The sequence below is a fragment of the Gallinula chloropus genome, assembly GCF_964237585.1.
Source record: "Gallinula chloropus genome assembly, chromosome: 5".
NCBI lineage: Eukaryota > Metazoa > Chordata > Aves > Gruiformes > Rallidae > Gallinula > Gallinula chloropus.
This window is the reverse complement of record NC_140090.1, coordinates 299,764-318,824: the sequence shown is the minus strand read 5'-3', so window position 1 is coordinate 318,824 and position 19,061 is coordinate 299,764. Positions and strand designations below refer to the sequence as shown.

The 19,061-nt window shown below is 44.7% G+C and overlaps 1 protein-coding gene across 1 annotated transcript in view; it reads left to right on the top strand.

Moving 5' to 3' along the window:
* Positions 1 to 18,978, top strand: part of TANC1 (tetratricopeptide repeat, ankyrin repeat and coiled-coil containing 1) — a gene marked incomplete at both ends in the record, with an annotated part of 49,946 nt that extends 30,968 nt beyond the window's left edge. Inside the window, 15 exons of the mRNA XM_084264838.1 lie at positions 706 to 872; positions 2,590 to 3,197; positions 4,264 to 4,372; positions 4,589 to 4,711; positions 5,542 to 5,778; positions 6,419 to 6,604; positions 8,207 to 8,285; positions 10,718 to 10,851; positions 11,307 to 11,430; positions 11,548 to 11,723; positions 13,559 to 13,691; positions 14,409 to 14,500; positions 16,033 to 16,179; positions 16,646 to 16,746; positions 17,607 to 18,978. Of these exons, the coding sequence (XP_084120964.1) occupies positions 706 to 872; positions 2,590 to 3,197; positions 4,264 to 4,372; positions 4,589 to 4,711; positions 5,542 to 5,778; positions 6,419 to 6,604; positions 8,207 to 8,285; positions 10,718 to 10,851; positions 11,307 to 11,430; positions 11,548 to 11,723; positions 13,559 to 13,691; positions 14,409 to 14,500; positions 16,033 to 16,179; positions 16,646 to 16,746; positions 17,607 to 18,978 (3,788 nt within the window). The remainder of the gene's footprint in view (positions 1 to 705; positions 873 to 2,589; positions 3,198 to 4,263; positions 4,373 to 4,588; positions 4,712 to 5,541; positions 5,779 to 6,418; positions 6,605 to 8,206; positions 8,286 to 10,717; positions 10,852 to 11,306; positions 11,431 to 11,547; positions 11,724 to 13,558; positions 13,692 to 14,408; positions 14,501 to 16,032; positions 16,180 to 16,645; positions 16,747 to 17,606) is intronic.
* Between the last annotated feature and the right edge of the window lie 83 nt (positions 18,979 to 19,061).

Genomic DNA, 19,061 nt, shown 5'->3' with positions numbered 1-19,061 from the left:
AAGGAGCAGCATACCTTGACTGTAGTAGTTGTTTGTAACAGTAATAGGTAGGTTTGGAGCAGTTGTTTCATGAAACAAATAAAAATCACTGAAACGACATTTACTCTGGTTTGGTGTTTTGTTTTGTTTTGTTTTTTCTTGGTGGTTCTTTTTTCATTCTTTTTCTTTTTTTTGTTTCTCCCATCCCAGTTAAGGATAACTCTGTAGCTTAAAGATAAGGCTGGCACATTTGCCTTAAAAGGCACTGTTTTCAGATGCTTTCAGGTTTTGTTTCAAGGCTTTTTGGGTTATTTTCTGTACTTGAACACCTGTAAAGTGGATGGATTTTTTTTTGCTTGCTTTTAAAACTGATATGGCAATTTTCCAAGGAAGTGTGCAACAACATGATTTTTATATTAAAAAAACCCCAAAAAACAAAAAACTAGCAAACTCCTTGGAAAAAGCTAGCTTCACAATATGTGAGCCTGCTTGAGCAGGTACTTGATAGATGGCAAGATGGAGGAGGAGATTTGTCTGTCTGAGCAGTGTGTGTCATTCCTATGAAAACTGGTTTGGAGTTCTTGGATTTTCTTGACAGCCAACAAATCTACTGAAAAAAATCTTAATGTTTACCTCTAGGATTTTAATCCTTAACAGTTGCTCAGAATGAATACTGCTGGTTTCTCAAGCTCGGTAGAACAACCTTTTCTCCTTTTCGTATTTCAGAGCGGAAAATTCCTGAGGAAGACTATATAATTTTGATAGATGGTCTAAATGATGCTGAATTTCATAAACCTGACTATGGTGACACGCTTTCTTCATTTATCACAAACATCATCTGCAAGTTTCCTCCCTGGCTGAAGCTTGTTGTGACTGTAAGAACTAACTTCCAGGTAAAAACACCTTTAGCTTTTCGCTTCCCCTCAGTGGCTTTGGTGCAGCTGCATTATTATGAAAAATACTGGTGTTAGAGGAATGAAAAGTCTTTTGGAATTCTTTTTCTTCCTTCCTTTGTGGTTGCATGTTTGTTTACAGTGCACAGGTATGATATTGGAGGCTCTTTTTTGTTGGGTATGCTGGTAGAATTGATACAGGAAGGAGTGAAATTGGGGTATCTTCCCTTGGCCTTCAAGAGTAAAATAGGCAAATGAATGATTGAAAGCTTGAGAGAAATAAAAAAGTAGTTGGAAGCCCATAGTGGTTTTCCCTTCAAGTGTTTACATGTTGGAGTGTATTTCTGCTAGTATTCAGATCTGGATTCTCACTGCTTTGATAAGCCATGCTGCCACTGTCTGTGTTGACAGGATTGATTTCTGCCCTTACTGACATTGACCTCTCTGCTGCCCAGAAAAAAACAACTGGAGAGGGGCTGGTGCCCAGGGCAGGGAGGGCCAGGCCCAGGGGAACGGCCTTCAGCTGCAGGAGGGGGATGGAGAGGGGCTGGGGGGCAGAAATCCTTCCTGGGGAGTGGGGAGGCCCTGGCACAGGGTGCCCAGAGAAGCTGGGGCTGCCCCGGGATCCCTGGCAGGGCTCAAGGCCGGGTTGGATGGGGCTTGGGGCACCCTGGGCTGGAGGGTTGGGGGGTGTCCCTGCCTGTGGTAGAGGGGCACAGGGGGTGTCTGAGGGCCCTGCCCACCCACACCAGTCTGGGGTTTTGAGTTTTGTTTTGCCACTTAATGTGCAGGTGTGCTTCAGTACAGCCTTCTGAGCATTTATTTCCTATTTTCCTCCTTGCCACTCGGATACTCAGCATGAAACTGGCTGCAGAGTTTAGTTCTCAACTAAGTTTTTAACAATGGATTTCCTTAGTAGGGACTGCTTCCTCTCTGGAGAGGTGTGCATTTGTGATCAAAATATCTCACTAGCCTGAAATGCCAGCTTTTTGAAACCCATGGAGCTAATGTGAAGTGGAATAGAGTTCCTTTTTGTGCTGTGAAAGTGTAAAGTTTGTTAAACTTCTCTGGTATGTGTCTCTCTCTAAGAAGCTTCAGGTCTTTTGGATCTTTATTTACATAAGCACAGATGTGTTCTGTGTTACCTAAACACAGGAGCGGGTTCAGGTGACTGTGGCAGTGTCTGACACTGCCACACTGGGTACTTGTCAGGCTGAATGGGGCTGTGTGTGTGTAGATGGTGCCTTTCTGTTGCACGGTTACTAGGAGGTGTAACGACGAGGAGACTGTTGTCTTGTCATTTGTGGTATTTCTTAGTAAGCCATTCCTTCTTAATGAATCATTCCTTATGCTCCCCTCTCCCCCCTTCCCCTGGTCTGTGCTGGGTCTGACTCTGGTAACTGGTTTCTGTTCCCTTAGTTTTGACGTGATCGCTTCTGTAGTTCATCACTTCAGTTGCCTTGGTGAGCTCAACCCATAAAATATTTGAGATGTTCCTATGAAAAATGTTGAAAGGTAGAAATAGTGTTCTGCCTGTGCTGGGGCAGCATTTGCAGTGCTATCACAGAGACACTGAATGTCTTCCTCATCTGGTGCTCCTTACAGAAGACAAATACAGCCAAGAGGCATCATTAAGCTGTCAGTGCTGGAGTACTGGAGTGCCCGTGTGTTCATTTTTTTAAATTTCTTTCCTTTTTCCCCCTTCTCTCCCTACTAGGAAGTAGTAAGTTCACTACCCTTTACTGCAATATCCCTGGACAATTTTCCAGACAACAAAGAAATTCATGATGACCTGAATGCGTACATTCAGTACAGAATTAATAACAGCCAGGAAATTATGAACAACATAGCTTTAAATGGAAAGGCTGATACAGCCATTATTGGGAAAGTGAGTAACCACCTGATCATGAGAAGCCTGGGATCTTACCTCTATCTGAAACTCACTCTGGATCTTTTCCAAAAAGGTCACTTAGTAATCAAAAGTGCCAGCTACAAGGTTGTTCCAGTGTCTTTATCAGAACTGTACTTACTCCAGTGCAACATGAAGTTCATGACAAACTCTGCTTTTGAGCGAGCCTTGCCCATTCTAAACGTGACACTGGCGTCCCTGCATCCAATGACAGATGACCAGATTTTCCAAGCTATTAATGCAGGCCAGATACATGGTGAACAACAGTGGGAAGACTTCAGCCAGAGGATGGAAGCCCTGTCCTGTTTCCTGATAAAGAGGCGTGACAAAACACGCATGTTCTGCCATCCATCCTTCAGGGAGTGGCTTGTGTGGAGAGCAGACGGGGAGACTACCGACTTCTTATGTGAACCTAGGTAAATGAGACCCCCAGGAAATCATGTTCAAATAAGTTGTGTTTTATATAACTGGTTGCAGCAGTTGAGGAATGAGTAATGTTAAAACAAAAGCGTGTTTCCCTTTTTCTAGAATGAGAACTTGTATATGTTTAGAGATAGACTTGCTGAGAAGTATCACAGGTTACAGTGCATAACTGACTCTAAAATGGCAAGTTTGCCTTTGAGGTTGCTATCTTCATGGGGAACTGAGTGTACTAGGCTGTTATTAATTCAGCAAAACTGTTGAGAATCACGTGCAGCAGCACTGTGTCTATTTAGAGAACAGGAATAGAAAGAACAGACCATTTGGGTTTGTTTAAACATGAAAATACTAGACGTTTTGTTCTGTAGTGATATCCCCATGGCACTGTTTTTGTTCCATCTCACCTTCTCTGGTTAGTCATATTGGAGACGGTGAGCTGTTACTGCACGTGCACATCCTCACAGTCTGCCTCTTCCATTTTTTCCATGTTCTTCAGGGGTTTAGGTGTTTTGTTTTTACAAAAGAGTAAGTAATGCTGACATTTAAAATTATCACTGGCCCCAGATGACTTTGTGCTTCTGAGTGGCTGTCCCACAGCAGCTCACTGGCTGGAGTTACCTGAGTGCCTGGCCCCTCTGCTTCCCAGGGTTCCTGGCAGTGCCCAGGATGTCTCACAGCTCCTGCCATGGAAAAGCTCTGTTCAGGAATGTCTGAAGATGGGGCAAGAAGCCCCCTGCAGCTTCATCCCCCAGATGAAGCCTAATTACCACACCGTTAGTTGTTCAGTACATGGTCTGACTAATGTTCAGGATAGGATGACCTGGTTTTCTGAGGGTTACAACATCCCCACTGTCTCCTGGAGCACTGACCTCTGACTGCTGTAGATGCAGAATTACTAAATAGACATTTTTTTTCCTCTTTGCATTATTTAATTATGGAAAGAATTCTGCTCAGCTGTAATGGTATGTTTCAGCAGCCTCACAAAGAAAGTTGAGCTGGTAGGATAGCCGTACAGATCTCTTAGGATATTTACTCCAAGCCTTTCTTCATCCTTTTTATCAGGAGTGGACATGCTCTGCTGGCTTTCATGTTCTCTCGACAAGAGGGAAAGTTAAACCGCCAACAAACTATGGAACTTGGTCATCATATTCTTAAAGCCCACATTTTTAAGGTAAAGCTTCCAGCTTACTAGGATTTATGATTAGTTTATATGAATACACCTTAGAGATTCTACTCTTGAGTTGCTATAATAATGTTAGAGGTTTGTGCAAAACACTCGGTAGTGCTAACAAAGAACATTGTTACTTCTCTTTATACCTATGGGATGTAGATACAAATAGTATTTCTAATCCTATAGAGAGTTTTCTTGTTATATCATTTCTGTTAGGGTCTCAGTAAAAGGACTGGAATTTCTTCCAGTCACCTTCAAGCCTTGTGGATTGGTTATAGCACTGATGGACTGTCTACAGCCCTTGCCTCTCTGAGAAACATCTACACACCCAACGTGAAGGTGAGAAAACAAGCATTCGGGGCCAGTCTCTGCTTCTCTGCCCCTGTTGCTGCAAATGTGTTGATAACTGTTGAAATGAACATAAAGCCACCAGTCCTGTGTCCGTAACCAAAGCCTTTGTAACGAGTCTTCAGGTACTCCTGAAAGTTGTTGTTAGCTTTCCTTGTCAGTTCTGATGGGAAGAAGGGTTTCACCCTCATTATGTTCTGTAGCATAGGGGTATGTGTGGTGCATTTTCAGGGTGCTGGATACACCATCCCATTTGCTGAGCAGCCTTCAGCTGTGTTTTCTTGTATGGAGAAGTCTTGGGGGAATTGTAAAAGGGGAAGTACCATGAGAGTGAGAGGATGAAAAGGGCCTGACCTTTGCATTATTCTTGTGTCCCTGGATTATGGACAGGGAAAACCAAGCTGATGAGTTGCAATTTTAGCCAAGTGCTAAGCCTTTTGGTTGGGAATTTGCATGTATATGTCTGATGGGTTTTTGGAGGTTGCTTTTTATGCTCTCTGGTTCTCCATTAATGGAGATGGTTACATCAATCTGCAGAGTAGTAGCAAGTCACAGAGATGAAATTGTGGAGAGCAAGCGGTGAGTTTCAGTGGAGAGGTTGAGTCTCCTATTGGGAGGACATAGTTCAGAATAATCTGTTTGATAACAGATGGCTTCAAACTTTCATATTGCTGTATGTGTGATAAAGCCAATGTCTGCCAATAAAAATCTGCATCAGAATTAGGGAGCAACAAATGACTACCTGAATCAAGATGTTAAAGTCTCTTAATAGATGCAGACAAACCTGAGGAAAGAATGGTTTTGTTTGAATTAAACTCCAGGTGAGTCGGCTGCTGATCTTGGCAGGAGCAAATGTGAATTACAGGACTGAAGTACTAAATAATGCTCCAGTGCTGTGTGTCCAGTCACACCTTGGACACGAAGAAGTGGTCACTCTGCTGCTGGAATTCGGAGCTGCTATTGATGGAATGTCAGAGAATGGGATGACAGCGCTGAGTTACGCAGCCGCTGCGGGGCACATGGACATAGTGTCACTGCTGTGCAAAAAAGGAGCAAAGGTAAGCTCATGCACAGAGACTGCAGTGCCTGCAGAGGCTGAAGAAAGCTGTTGTTGATTACTTGAGTGTATAATTAACACACAGAGACTTGGGGTGGGGCAGCAGGGGAAGCCAGGACATCTACACAGACTTTCATGAAGCGTTTTCCACATGCCACTGATCAGAACCTTCTGACCCACCCCTTCAGCCAGTTCTGGGTCCCCTTCACTGTGCATTTAGCTAGCCTGTACTGCATCAACATACCCATGAGAGCGTGATGGGAGACGGTGTCAGAAGCCTTATTGAAGTCAAGGTAGACAACATCCACAGCTCTGCCCTTGTCCACCAAGCTAGTCAGCTCATTGTATCAGGCTATCAGGTTGATTCAGCACGAGTTCCCCTTGGTAAGCCCATGCTGACCAGTCTTGGTCACCTTCTTGTCCTTCATGTGTTTGAAAACGGTGCCCAGGATTAGTTTTATCATTGCCTTCCCAACGGCTAAGGTGAGGCTGTTTGGCTGACAGTTCCACAGATCTTCCTTCCTGCCCTTCGCGACAGGAGTGACATTTGGTCTCCTGCAGTGCTCAGGAGCTTCTCCCCTCCGTGGCCTTTCACTAAATTTGTTGAACATCTTTTCTTTTCCTTATTTTCCCCAATGCAGGCTGACACTATAGACAAGAAAGGCCAGTGTGCTTTGGTCCACAGTGCCTTGAGAGGACATTGTGATATCCTTCAGTATTTGCTCAATGTTGTTTGGAAAAATCCTTCCCAGGAGCAAAATTCACTAACAAAAAGCCAGGCACTGCAACAGGCTCTGACAGCAGCTTCCAGTATGGGACACTGTCAGGTAGGTTGACAGTTCACACGTTTCCAGTAGTGTTGGAATTTATTAGAATCATACAGCAGTGCTTGCAGCTGTTTGAGAGATGTTTGGAAAGCAGATCTTTGAACTTCTGATATTTTAAGTAGCATGCATCCTTAGTGGCTGTTCTAAATACAGTAGTTAATTATCCAATAATATTATTTGCTTCAGAATTTCTTTATATGTAATTTTCTGTCTAGTTTTCATCTCTCTTCTTAAAAGTTGTTGCAAATCTCTAGTGGTAATTCTGTGTGTGTGTGTGTTCTACCCTGGTATGTTTCTATTTCAGGTTGATTTTTGCCCCACAGTATAACACATTGTGTTGCACATGCTTACCCTTTAGCCCAGTGCAGACTTCAGCTTACTTAGGTTGCTGCCACTTAGGGCAGATCTGTGGTTGTGTGAATGATAAGCAGTGTTTGTCAGCATTACAGTGCTGGTCAGGAAAAGGAACAGTAAAAGTGAACACATAAGAAATAATCAAAATGCTTTAGATACTTAAGTAGTGCCAGTAGTCTTCTGTTCATTAGGAATATGAGTCTTGATATAAAAGTAATAGATAAGTAAAGGTACTTGAATACAGCTCACACTGGGCTGATGGAATTCCCTGTGTAGGTGTCACAGGGGATGTGCCCGAAGTGGAAGCTTTAAATCTCTTCATTAAAGCCATTTCAATATTTACTTCTTCTAAACCTATTTTTAATTGCTCTAAGATGAAGAATCTCATCTTTAAAGTTGTTTGCTTGATTCAAACACAGGAATGGCTGTGTCTAGTTAATTTCTTGTATGATATGTAAGCCCTTGCTGTCTCACAGTATAAAGTTAAGGATTCTGAACTGTGATTAACTTGAATTAATAGATAATTCCTTCACTCTCATAAAGTTCTTGTTTGCTGTCCACCAGTAAGTGAAAGCAGTGAACTCCAGAATATCAATAAAATAGATCACAGTAATCATAAAAACTTACTCATACCTGAAAATGTCCATCTATATTAGGACACTAAGAAGCTTAATTCTTAGCTAGAAAAGAGACTTGTGTGTTTGGTGACATCTAATAAATTATATTCTAGCACTTTGAATTTTAGGGTTTTCCATAGATTGTGTACAGAACTTCTCATACAGCTTGAAAACAGGCAGACACTTTCTCCTTGCCCACCTTTGCTTATCCCTGTATTTCACAAGATGTGTGCAAATAGGCTCCTCTTCCCCTGGCTGAGACAACGGGGAATATCCTTGCTGAGCAGAGATGCTTTATTTTTGGCATTGTTTATCTTGATTATTCTGGTCTATGTAGGTCACACAGGAGCTCATTAAACCATAATCACACAAAGTGCCCTGAACCAATTAACTGAGGGGCACTGGGCTTTTTTTCTACACTGCTTCTCTAACGTTCCATCAACCTCAGTTCCTACTGAAAATGGTACTGAGCTTGGTTTAATGTGCTGTGGGCAATGTCAGTTTTCTTTAATTCATGCATTCAGAGAAACACTCTCACTTGCTTTATATCCTTTACCTGTTGGTTGCTGTATCTTGAGAGTGGCAACTGTTTGTTTTTGTGATGCTCCATCTCTGTAACTGTTTCTGACAGGTGGTTTGTTACATCTTGACCATTGAAAAGGACCATGAGATAGACATCAATGACACTGATGCCTTGTGGGGAGAAACAGGTATTTCACCCCTTCTGTTTTCCCTAACTTGCTCATTTAAGAAGTAGGAGGGATTTAATTTTGATTTATAAAATTATTTTTCTGTTATAAAATTGTTGGGAAAATGCAACTTTTAATAATAAAATGCAGTTTGTAAGTATAGAGTTTTTAACTTGTCAAATCTACTCACCTCAGGTACTGAAAAGAGTCATTTCATATTACAATTAGTGTAAATCACTGGCTTCTAATGAAATTGAAAATTGTCTGTACAAGTACACTGCTTCAAGCCTCAGTGTAGAATTTCACAGGGTTATCTGTTTGAGAACCATGTTTAAACTCTCACTTGCTGGAAGTGCTGGGCAGCGCCCTCGTTTGATCCAGTTAGGATGAAAAGACATGCCTTGGTATAGGAGCTGCCAGTGTTTTTTAAAAGCCAGGCTGTAACCTGTGTGGTCTGAAGCTGGATGTCTTCCTGTTTCACCCTGTGAGTAGCGTCTCAGTTTCATTTAAGCAGTAGAGCAAGTGGGCAAACACCCTCTCTTAATGGCAGTCGGTAGCATACTCATGTTCTGGAGTAGCCGCCTTCTTTACTCCTCTGCACACATCAGGCTCTTGCTGTAAATCCAGTTGCCTCCAAAAACATACAGCTGTTTCTAAATTAATTTCCCTTTAGTATTTTCTTGTCACTGTTTTGTATTGAAACTCTTGATTAGGGTATTAGGAATCTTTACTCATCAAGTAAGTGCTTCCTTCTACAGCCCTGGCTTGGGTTGGAGGTGAGAGTCCAAGTCCAGAGAACTATGAGCAGTTCTCAAGTGCCCTGTGGCACTTCTGTGCTCTCTGAGCTGGAGAACTAAGTTTGGGTCAAAAAAAACCACCTAGAGTGAATCCAGGTGGATACAGGTTTAGCATTGCATATGTACTACTCTTCAATTATTGAATGTATAAATAATTATGTGGCAAGGATGCTATTTTGTATCAGGAGGCAATAGGTTAGATATTGCTGTTTAACAAGTTAATGAATACATTGCTTCCTGCAGTGTTTGTAATCTCATTCCCTGCTGGATTCCGCTGGGTTTTCAGTAACTTTAGCAAGTTTGAAAATGCAAAAAAATTATTAATAAGAAATGAATAATTTGACCCACTTCTTGATGTAAAACATATGGTATTAGGGTTTAGGAAATGGAGGAGCATGTTCTTTGCTGATGCTTGCAGGAGTTAGCACACAAACCCAGTCTCTAGAGAGTGTTAGCATTATGGGCTGCACGTCCACACAAATGACAACAAAACCCCTTTGATTTCAAGCTCCGTTTCAAGCACACAGTGAGTCGATTCAGGTAACATGGAAGAGGGGAAAGAATCATGATGGGGAAAATATTTTATTTTCAGGCTTCAGTGAGCATCACAGTGGAAGGCAAGGAGAATAATGAGCTGTAGCAGAAGGTGGAAAGCTGTTTAAATGTGTCTCATTACAGGAACACTTCGGTGTTAGCTGCTGAGTACAGTCACAGAATGCACAGGAATCAGCTGCTCTCTCATAAGCTATATGTTGCAAACACAGATATTGCAGTAATTTGTATCTGAAATGTCTAAACCACCATATGAAGGGGTTTGTTTTTGTGCTGTCTGGACACACTTGCTGCTGTACGGTGTGGGACTGCTCGGTCGCCGGCGTCTGTAGGTGTACGTGCCGTTGTGCTGTCGGGCACTCTCAGCCAGGGCTGGAAGGTGTCCCTGAGGTATCTGTCTGTTCAGGCCTTGCAAGGTTCCTGCCTTTCAGGTGGAGGTCAAGTGTACTTGCTCTTGGCAGCATCCGCTGTCCACTGCAAACAAGGTGAACTAGAACATGGATGTTCTAACGCTCTTGTGTGCTAGGAAATCTAGAGCCAGGGTTAATACACTGGAATTGGAACTATTGATTGACAGCCTATGGTGGTTTTCACCACAAAAACCAGGGAAAACAATTTTAGCCAGTGTAGAGTAAACCTAGGATGTCAGAGACACAGACTCTCTGCAGAGACTTTGATACCTGATGCTCTGGTAACAGAGCAGGTGAACCATACTTCAGAGCTTGAGTTAGGGTCCCTTTGTTGAAGACCAGACCTGTTAGCATCTTCACCTTTGGGAAGGGCCCGATGGAAAGAGGTGAAACTTTCGTGTTATGAAATACATGATTAAAGTAAAAGGAACTAGAACTGGGAGGTTTATCCACAGTTTTCACACAGATTCCTTTTAACCTACAAGCTACACACATGATACAGTTGTGATCTTTGACAATAACCTTTTTATTTACTGGAGAGTGTCTGGCTTGCTGACTTAACCTGATTCCAGCTAGTTCATACCTGTTTGGAAACAGTTACGAGAATCTCGTGAAGTGGAAAAACTGGGGATTCATTAACTGGCGTGTGTGGTAAAGCAGTAAGAGGTGACGCTGATGGAAACGCTTTCTTTAGCCCTGACAGCTGCTGCAGGAAGAGGAAAGCTGGATGTCTGTGAGTTACTCGTTGAACACGGAGCAGTTGTGACGAGAGCTAATCGAAGGGGGATCCCTCCTCTCCTCTGCGCAGTACGGCAGGGACACTGGCAGGTCTGGCACGCGTTCGCATTATCTGGGTTCCTCTGGGACCGGCCCTTCATTCCTCCTGTCACTAGTCCTGTATCGAAGTAGTGCCAGTTCTCTCACATCCATTTGCATCAGCTTCAAAGGCCCGTGTTCAGCAGCTCACCTCTTGAGTTATTTAAAGTGATACCACGGCTGCACGACAACCTTAGTTATAATATACCTGAAAAATAGTACATGGGAGTTAAAATGTTTTATTTACTAGACCAAGAACAGAGGCAAATTCGGATCCTCTGTCCTGTTTCTGTATTGTGCTGGCCACTCCTGCTTAGGAGAAGGCCCTGAATTGCCAACAGTGGGTTTTGTGGGGTTTCTCAGTGATTGCTATTATAACACCTTGGTCCTCTCCTTTAAGGGTTCTTGCAGTTATGGCTGAAATTTAGTTCTGTCAGTTTATTTTTAAATTGCTCTTTCTGTTTCAGATTGCTAAACTTCTGGTGGAGCATGGATCGGATGTGAATCTGAGTGACAAGCAGGGCCGAACTCCACTCATGGTGGCATCTTGTGAAGGGCACTTGAGCACTGTGGAGTTCCTGCTCTCGGAAGGTAGGAGACCTGTGCTGGCTCAAGGCCACTCAGCTGTGGCAGACACACATCTCTGTGCATTAGGCAGTTTGGCTTAATGAACAGGACATCTTCTTAAAATTAATTTTAATTTCACAGGTGCAACTATTTCATCTCTCGACAAAGAAGGACTGACAGCTTTGAGCTGGGCATGTCTGAAAGGCCACAGGGACGTGGTTCAGTACTTGGTTGAGAAGGGTGCAGCAACTGATCAGACAGACAAAAACGGGCGAACACCCCTGGACCTGGCAGCTTTTTATGGAGATGCTGAGATCGTAAGTAGCGTTAACAGTAGGAAAACTAACCTGTATTGAATTTTCATAATGCAAAGCACAGCTCAGAGAAAGCAATGCCAACCAGAATAGAAAGGCAGTTTGAGAAGCAGCCAGGATCTTACACTGTTAGCGCCTGGGCTGCTTGCTGTGCTCAAGGAGCATTTTCTAGGTAAGGTTTTGGTACCGAGGTAGCTGTGATACAAGTCCAGCACCGTGCCATTGTGCTTTTCAGTGCGCTGCTGCGCTTCACTGTGAGTGTTTAAATCTCAGTAACAAGTAGCATTTACAGTTCCTGTGCTGAATGAACTGGAATACAAAAACAACAAAAACAAGGCATGTGGAACAGGAAAGGAACATGAGGAACTGTTCTTCTTTCAGCCTCTGCAAGCCCATCAGGTAACCTGACAACCAGTCAGTTGGGTGAGACCCAAAGCAAGAGATGTAGGAAGAACAATAATATTGCCAGAGTAGAGGAAATGCAGAAAGATCATGCTTCTCCATCACAGGGCAGCATTCTTGTCTTCGATAGGTATCTTACATCCTTTGCCAGACGGGGAGAGAGCTGTTAGAAGCCCTTGTGCTTTTCATCTTGCAGTGATGGCACTGAGCACGTCTTGGTGTTGCTATCCAGTCTGTGTGTGTAGAAATACAAGGCCTGGGGTGTAAATTCAGTTTTTCTCCATTTGTTCCACAGCTTGTTTCAGGAGTAGCACAACAAATAAACTTCCTTTTCTAGTCTGTAGCTGAGTTCCATCATGCAGGAAGTTCAAACTCTGTGACTTAGATTTTTTTAAGGCAACAGACAAAGGTGGAGTAATGCTGATTAAGAGATCACAGAGGAGGCCAGCAGCTTTGGGTCTCGTGGTCCTGGCAGAGAAGGGTTGTAAACACCCCTTTCCAAGCTGCGTTACTGCCAGCCTCCTTTGGGCAGGCAACGGTTGTGTGAGAGCTGTTGCTTCTATTGAACCTGCTATTGCTGTCACTTCCTATACACTGCACTTCTAATTAGCTTTGTTGATGGATTACTAGAGCTACCCCATTGCTGTGGATGCTTGGTGAGTGCTTGGTGGTAGCTGACAGTCTCTGGCATACTTATCTTGCTTTCTTAAACTTGATTTGTCCATGCTGTGTTCCACATTTGCTGTGTTCATGTCAAACTCCAGTGCTGGACTGCTGTAATACATGGTTAAAATCACAATGTGTTTCTCTTTGTATGGAGGGGACCCTCTGCCTGGAGACAGGAGTTGGACTCTGATCCTTATGGGTCCCTTCCAGCCCAGGGGATTCTGGGATTCTGTAACATACAGTGTTAACAAGAACACTCCTGTTACCTGACAGGAGTCTGTGTGCTTTGTTTACTATCTTTGTTTAGCACTGTCCTAGACTAGGAGCATATTCTGGCACTGCCCTTCCTGCTCGGTGTTGTAGCGTTGGGGTGTAGCTGAATCTGGCACCGCAGGGCCCATGCTGCTGCTGTTTCTGCCTGAGCTGGAGTCACTGTGCCTGCATCCTGGCATGCAGAACACAGAGGGAGCCAGCCTAGCATGCTGCTCTGGGGATTTTGACACAGGTATTGCCAGGAGTCTGGGGGGGGAAGGGGGTACAGGTGTTTGGTTGGTGTTGATTCCTTCCCTGCAGCTCTGGGTGCAGTTGGGTGGCATTCCCACGCTGTGCTGTCCTCGGCAGGGCCCGTTGGGGGATGTAAAGCGGCTTCAGCGTGCTCTGGAGCGCACGTTCCCCGTGCGTCCAGGAAGGTTAGGTGATGGCTTAAATACTTCACTGCTGGTCTCTCCTGCCAAACCAGGGTCACAGTGGCGTCTTGTTTCTTCTTACAGGTTCAGTATTTGGTAGAGAAAGGAGCAGCAATTGAGCATGTGGACCACAGTGGGATGCGGCCGCTGGACAGAGCTATCGGATGCCGTAACACCGCGGTGGTGGTTATGCTGCTGAGGAAAGGAGCTAAGCTAGGTTGGTGAGACTGTCCTACTCAAGAGAAACAGCAGAGCATCTGCTCTGCTGGAACTGCGTCCGTTTCTGTGGATTAAGTAAACAAATGCCCCCTAGAGCTCTGCAGGTTATGTGGTTCAGACATCAGTCTTCTTCAAAGGCACTCGCACTCACCTCAGAAGTGAGGGAGTGCTGGAGGAGTCAGTCTTCGCGTGGTTACTCTATGATGATACACTGGGACAAGAAAATCATGATTATGCTATTAGTGATGCTTAATTCTGACACTATTAACGATTTAGGTTACGAATCAGAATTAGAGTTGTATGTTTTCGCAAAGCTTGGGCAAAAAAAATCGTCAAAGTCACATATTATCAGTTGGCAAGTAGGTGGTTTGGATGTGTACATGGGAATTCCTGAACCCACAGTACCTTTAAATCATCATTTACCACACTTTGGGTACTGCCTATGAGCAAATGCAGATCCTGCCTCAGACCTGAACTTTACCTCAGCTTTCATATTGTCCTGTGCTGGTGCTAGGCCAGGGCTGGAGGGAATGGGACCATTTAATGTCTGGCTGCTGTCTCTGGGGGGGCAGGGAGCAGGTATGGTTATATAATAATGTTAAATACATGTCAGTAATAATAATGATAGTTCCTTGCAGGAGGACTCTGCTGAAGTAGCATTAGGTTTTCTGGTGTGAACAGAAATCAGAAACACATTTTCTGATCTAACTTGCAGGAAATGCAGCGTGGGCAATGGCCACCTCAAAACCTGATATTCTTCTCATTCTCCTGCAGAAACTGATGGAAGAGGGAAATATACTCTACAAAGTAAGTAGATTTATTTTTTTTCCATCCTGATAGCAGAACATTACGATTGGATTTGTGTCTGAAGGTAGACTCTTTATACCTTCTTTTCTGTTCAAACAAGATCCCCTCATGTTGAGAATAAGATCAAAAAATGTTGAGAACACTGGGAATGAGTCACTGCAAACCCCTTTTAAAATAAACAAAAGTTTAATAATGGAGAAGTACATACTCTTTCTGTTGAGCCAAGTCCCTCTCAGCAGTCAGTTGCATCTAAAAAGCAGCTCAGACTGCAAGGTGCTCGTTGGAAAGTGCCTTGTTGAATTAAGTGATGTCCGGTCTCTTCTGTGGTGTTTAAACATACAGTGAGGACAGTGAGAGCTCTTACGGTACATTCTGTTTAGTGAGCAATGGACTACCACTAGTAGAGAAACTGGCATTATTTCTGTAAGGTGTGGGATACACCTGCATTGTTTCACTAGTGCAGCACGGTTCTCAAGGGCCTATGTAAGCCTCATTCAAAGTCTGTTCTAGCTACAGGACTTGTAACTTGTAGAAGGGTTTTTTATGAGGGACCTCAAGTATCTGCCACTCACCTTTGGTCTGCTGTTCTCCATCAGGCAGCTTTGCATGGCACAGAAGAGAAACCCTTGAGGCTTTGCTCTTGTGAATCAGGGTGGGCCTGCTTAGACTGTCCCAAGTTCTGTATAGGGTAATGTGTCATGTTTACCAATCCCAAAATGTGTTGAGAGGTTCACATCTAAGCAGGTGCCTTTAAGCACAGGACATGTTCCACTACAAGATTTGCTCTTCTCATCATACTTGGAAGATTTCAGTGTTTCTAGTAAAACTGTCTCAAATCATCAGCTTATGCTCCAGGCATCTCCTGGAGAGTCTGAGTGTTTCCAGTGTCCTGAGGGACAGGTTAACTCTCCTACTCAGCCTCTGCTAAGCAGTGACCTTTGCCAAGTTTAAATTCACACACGGCCGCCCAGCTGAGCATGGGGAGATGTCTCAGTGACCTGGCAGTGGCTGGGCTGCCTGTCAGAATGCTGCACTGACTCTTTCTCCGCCTCATCCAGCCCCTGCCCTTGCCAGGGCTCATTGTGCAGCATCACCCCTGGCTGAGGGCACACTGCTCCTCATCAAGGCCACATTGCCCTGGAGCACTGGGGCCTCAGAGTTTTCATCAGCTACAACAGCAGATGTTTGGCTGCTCTATTGAAAAATGCAAAGAAACAAGGAAATAAGTGATAACTGTACATGAATTACTTTCTCCTGGTACAAGTACTGTGTGTTAATGCAAAGTTATCCTGGTGAAATACCGTTAGTGTGACTTCAGAAACAAGTGCAAACTCCAGCTACTGTGCAGGCTCTGCCATTGTGGATGTGTGTGTGATAATTCACACTGAGTGTTTTTAACTTCTTTTAAAACCTGGCTCTGCATTTTCTACTCGAGGAGATGTCTGCAGATGGCATGTACCAGTGTGCTTTCCTTGCAAAGGCATTGCAGTGTTCAAAGTTTGTGAAAAGCTCCTTGTTCCCTGCATTTCTAGAAAGGCAAGATGAAGGAGGCAGCACAGCGCTATCAGTATGCCTTGAGGAAGTTTCCAAGGGAAGGATTTGGAGAAGAGATGAAAGCATTCAACGAGCTGAGAGTTTCACTGTACCTGAATTTATCGCGATGTCGCCGTAAAACCAACGTAAGCTCTTGTGTTGCTCTGGGGCTCTGGGGCATTGGCAGTCTGGGATTTCTCTTGCTAAGAAAGCCCTGGACTAGCCCAGCCCCTTTCCTGATTTTTATTGGGTTTCTGTGTATTCCTGGGTCTTTCACTGGCCTTTTTCTTCAAAGCAGATTCTGCAGCCTTGCTCTCTGGTCATTATCCTGTTAATCATGCAGTCTCCTAGCAAGTTAACATTTTGGGGTTTAAAATAACCATATCTGTATTAATTTGGCTTTTTAACTCTGATGGGGTCAGATTCCTTTAGACATGAGGCCTAGTTAACAGGTGAGGTGCTCAGCCTTTCAGAAGACACCTGCTCTCGGTAACTGGTAAAGACGACGTCCTGGCTGCATGAGCCACCGGGCCTTTCGCCGTGGTACCAGGAGTGTCAGGAGCGCCGTTTGTACCATCCGTGTGTCACTAGTACGTGTGTTTCCATTGTTAGGACTTTGGCATGGCTGAGGAGTTTGCTACCAAAGCCTTGGATCTGAAGCCCAAGTCTTACGAAGCCTATTATGCTCGAGCAAGAGCCAAGAGGAACAGCAGGTACCATTCCATCCTGTGCATCTCTCTGCACAGATATTTTTAAACTTCCCACACTTCCAGGAACTTTTTCCTCTCGTTGTACCTGGAATTTGCTAGCTGTTGTCCTTGCACCCTGTCTGTCTGTATTAGGTCTCTGCATCAGTTAAAGCCAACCAAATCCAAGAAGCAATGTTGAATACTCATTTAGGTTAATTATTAGGCAGTCCCAAACATAACAAACTGATATGAAGAGGGATTATTTTAAGAGTGATGGGGCTGCAACCCCAGGTGACTCAGAATATTGTGGGCAGAGCATGCCACCAAAATCCAGCACTGCATTGCTTACTACCAAGAGTCTGGGTGCCTTAGCAGGACAGGGTATGTGAAGTGTTAGTACTTAAAGATAAAAGCAAGGGGAGAGAGAAGAATCCACCTCTTGGAAGCTGTAAACATACCCAACTATGATGGTAGAGTTGAAGTACAGGAAGAGGAGGTGGGTTTTGATTGTGTCATTCATAAGCAGAACAATAAACACCAGAATTCAGGACGTGAACTACCCTAAATGGCTCCTGAGACAACGTAGTCAGTTCCCAGTGTCATCAGCAGACTGCTGCTGCCTTCCTGGAAAAGCTGTTATGACACAGGGGAAGGGTTTAGAGCGGGGTCTGTGCTTTGAATGTAGGGAAGCATTTCCTGGAGTGGAGAACATCCAGTTCTCTTTCATTGTGACCACCTGCAGCAGGGGATGATAGATCAGTGTACTACTTTGAAGGTGCTAGAGGTGGATTAGTAGCAGGCAATACTGAGATTCAGATTTACCCCAAGTTTTTATTAATTTACTGTTGGCTGTTGGTTTGTTTTGGCTATTTTCCCCTAAACAGAAAGCTGCTTGCTGCTCTGGCTGACTTACGTGAAGCCACACAGCTGTGTCCTGGCAATCAAGAGATAAAACGTCTCCTGGCACGAGTAGAAGAGGAGTGCAAGCAGTTCCAGAGAACACAGCAGCAGAAGCATCAGCCCCCACAGCGACCACAGCAAATTAACAACTCTGATAATGAGGAGGAGGTCATCATACCTGGTGTGAATGATAATTTTAATCTTCAAGACGGGGAGGATGAACTGCCACACCCCAGTGAATCTGTTTCCTTGCCACAGAGGCTGCCACATTCCTTAGCTGCTTCGTCGTACAGCAGGACCCTTCAAGAAGGTGTTCAGCAGAAAGCCAGATCTGTGTCCCCTCAAAGCAGAGCAGGAAATAAGTACCTGAGAGAGCCAGGACTGGTCATGCAGCCAACCAAGCAGGCACAGATTGTGAAAACTAATCAGCACTTGAGCTCCCTCCAGCCTGGAGCAAAAATGGGCAGCAGCCAATGTAGTACTAAGACACAGTCATATCTTCAGCATCTTCCCCAAAGCCCCTTGCCAGCCCGGCACTCTAAAGCTCAGCATTTGGATGGCACCAGCACCTTGTCATCCGGAAGTGTTCCCACAGGTCCTGGCTCTGAACTCTGCAGTGAGAAGCTCACGCCCAGCCTGTGTCCCCATTCACAGCACGGTGAGAGTCTCTCCTCTCATTCTTTTGCCAATAAGCCTAAGCCCACTGACAGGTTCACAGCCCCCACTCAGATCAGCTTCAGCGAAGCGAGGCAGCAGAGTTCTGTTACCAGTGGTGTCCCTTCCAGTTCCCCATCCAGTAGTGTGGTTCTTGCCAGCTCAGGCAGCAGCTTTGCTTCAGACAGCGGTTTCCCAGATGGTGTGAAGGGGCTGGGCCCCGACGTGCGGCTGAAGGACAACAGCCTTCATCAGGTTCAGGGTGCTGCTGCTGAGCACAGACCTCGCAACACCCCGTTCATGGGCATCATGGACAAGACTGCACGGTTCCAGCAGCAGAGCTCTCAGTCCAGTCGCACGTGGCACTCTCAGGCATCGGATGGATTATTGGCAAATGTTGCTGCTGGGGGCGTTCAGGCCTCCAGCTTTGAGCCCTTCTCAGTGAAACACTACCAAACTAAGCTTTCCTCCACTGGTGCTGCCCCAGGAGACAGCAACCAGAACGGTATGCAAGCTAAACACCACGAGGACCCCAAGTGCCCAATACAGACGCACTGTCAAGACAGCAGAGCACCTAAACAAGCTGCGCGTTCATACCCCGATGCTGTGTCGAAGCAGCAGCCTCCCGGCGGTAAGGAAGCCCATCTGAGTCATGTCATGTCTGGAAAGCCAAAGCGATCGTTCATCGAATCCAATGTATAGAGATTATTTTGTGTATTTACAGGGTTGTATAACTTAGCTCATGACATCATAGGGTGTTGTACACAAAATACTGATGGGCTGGT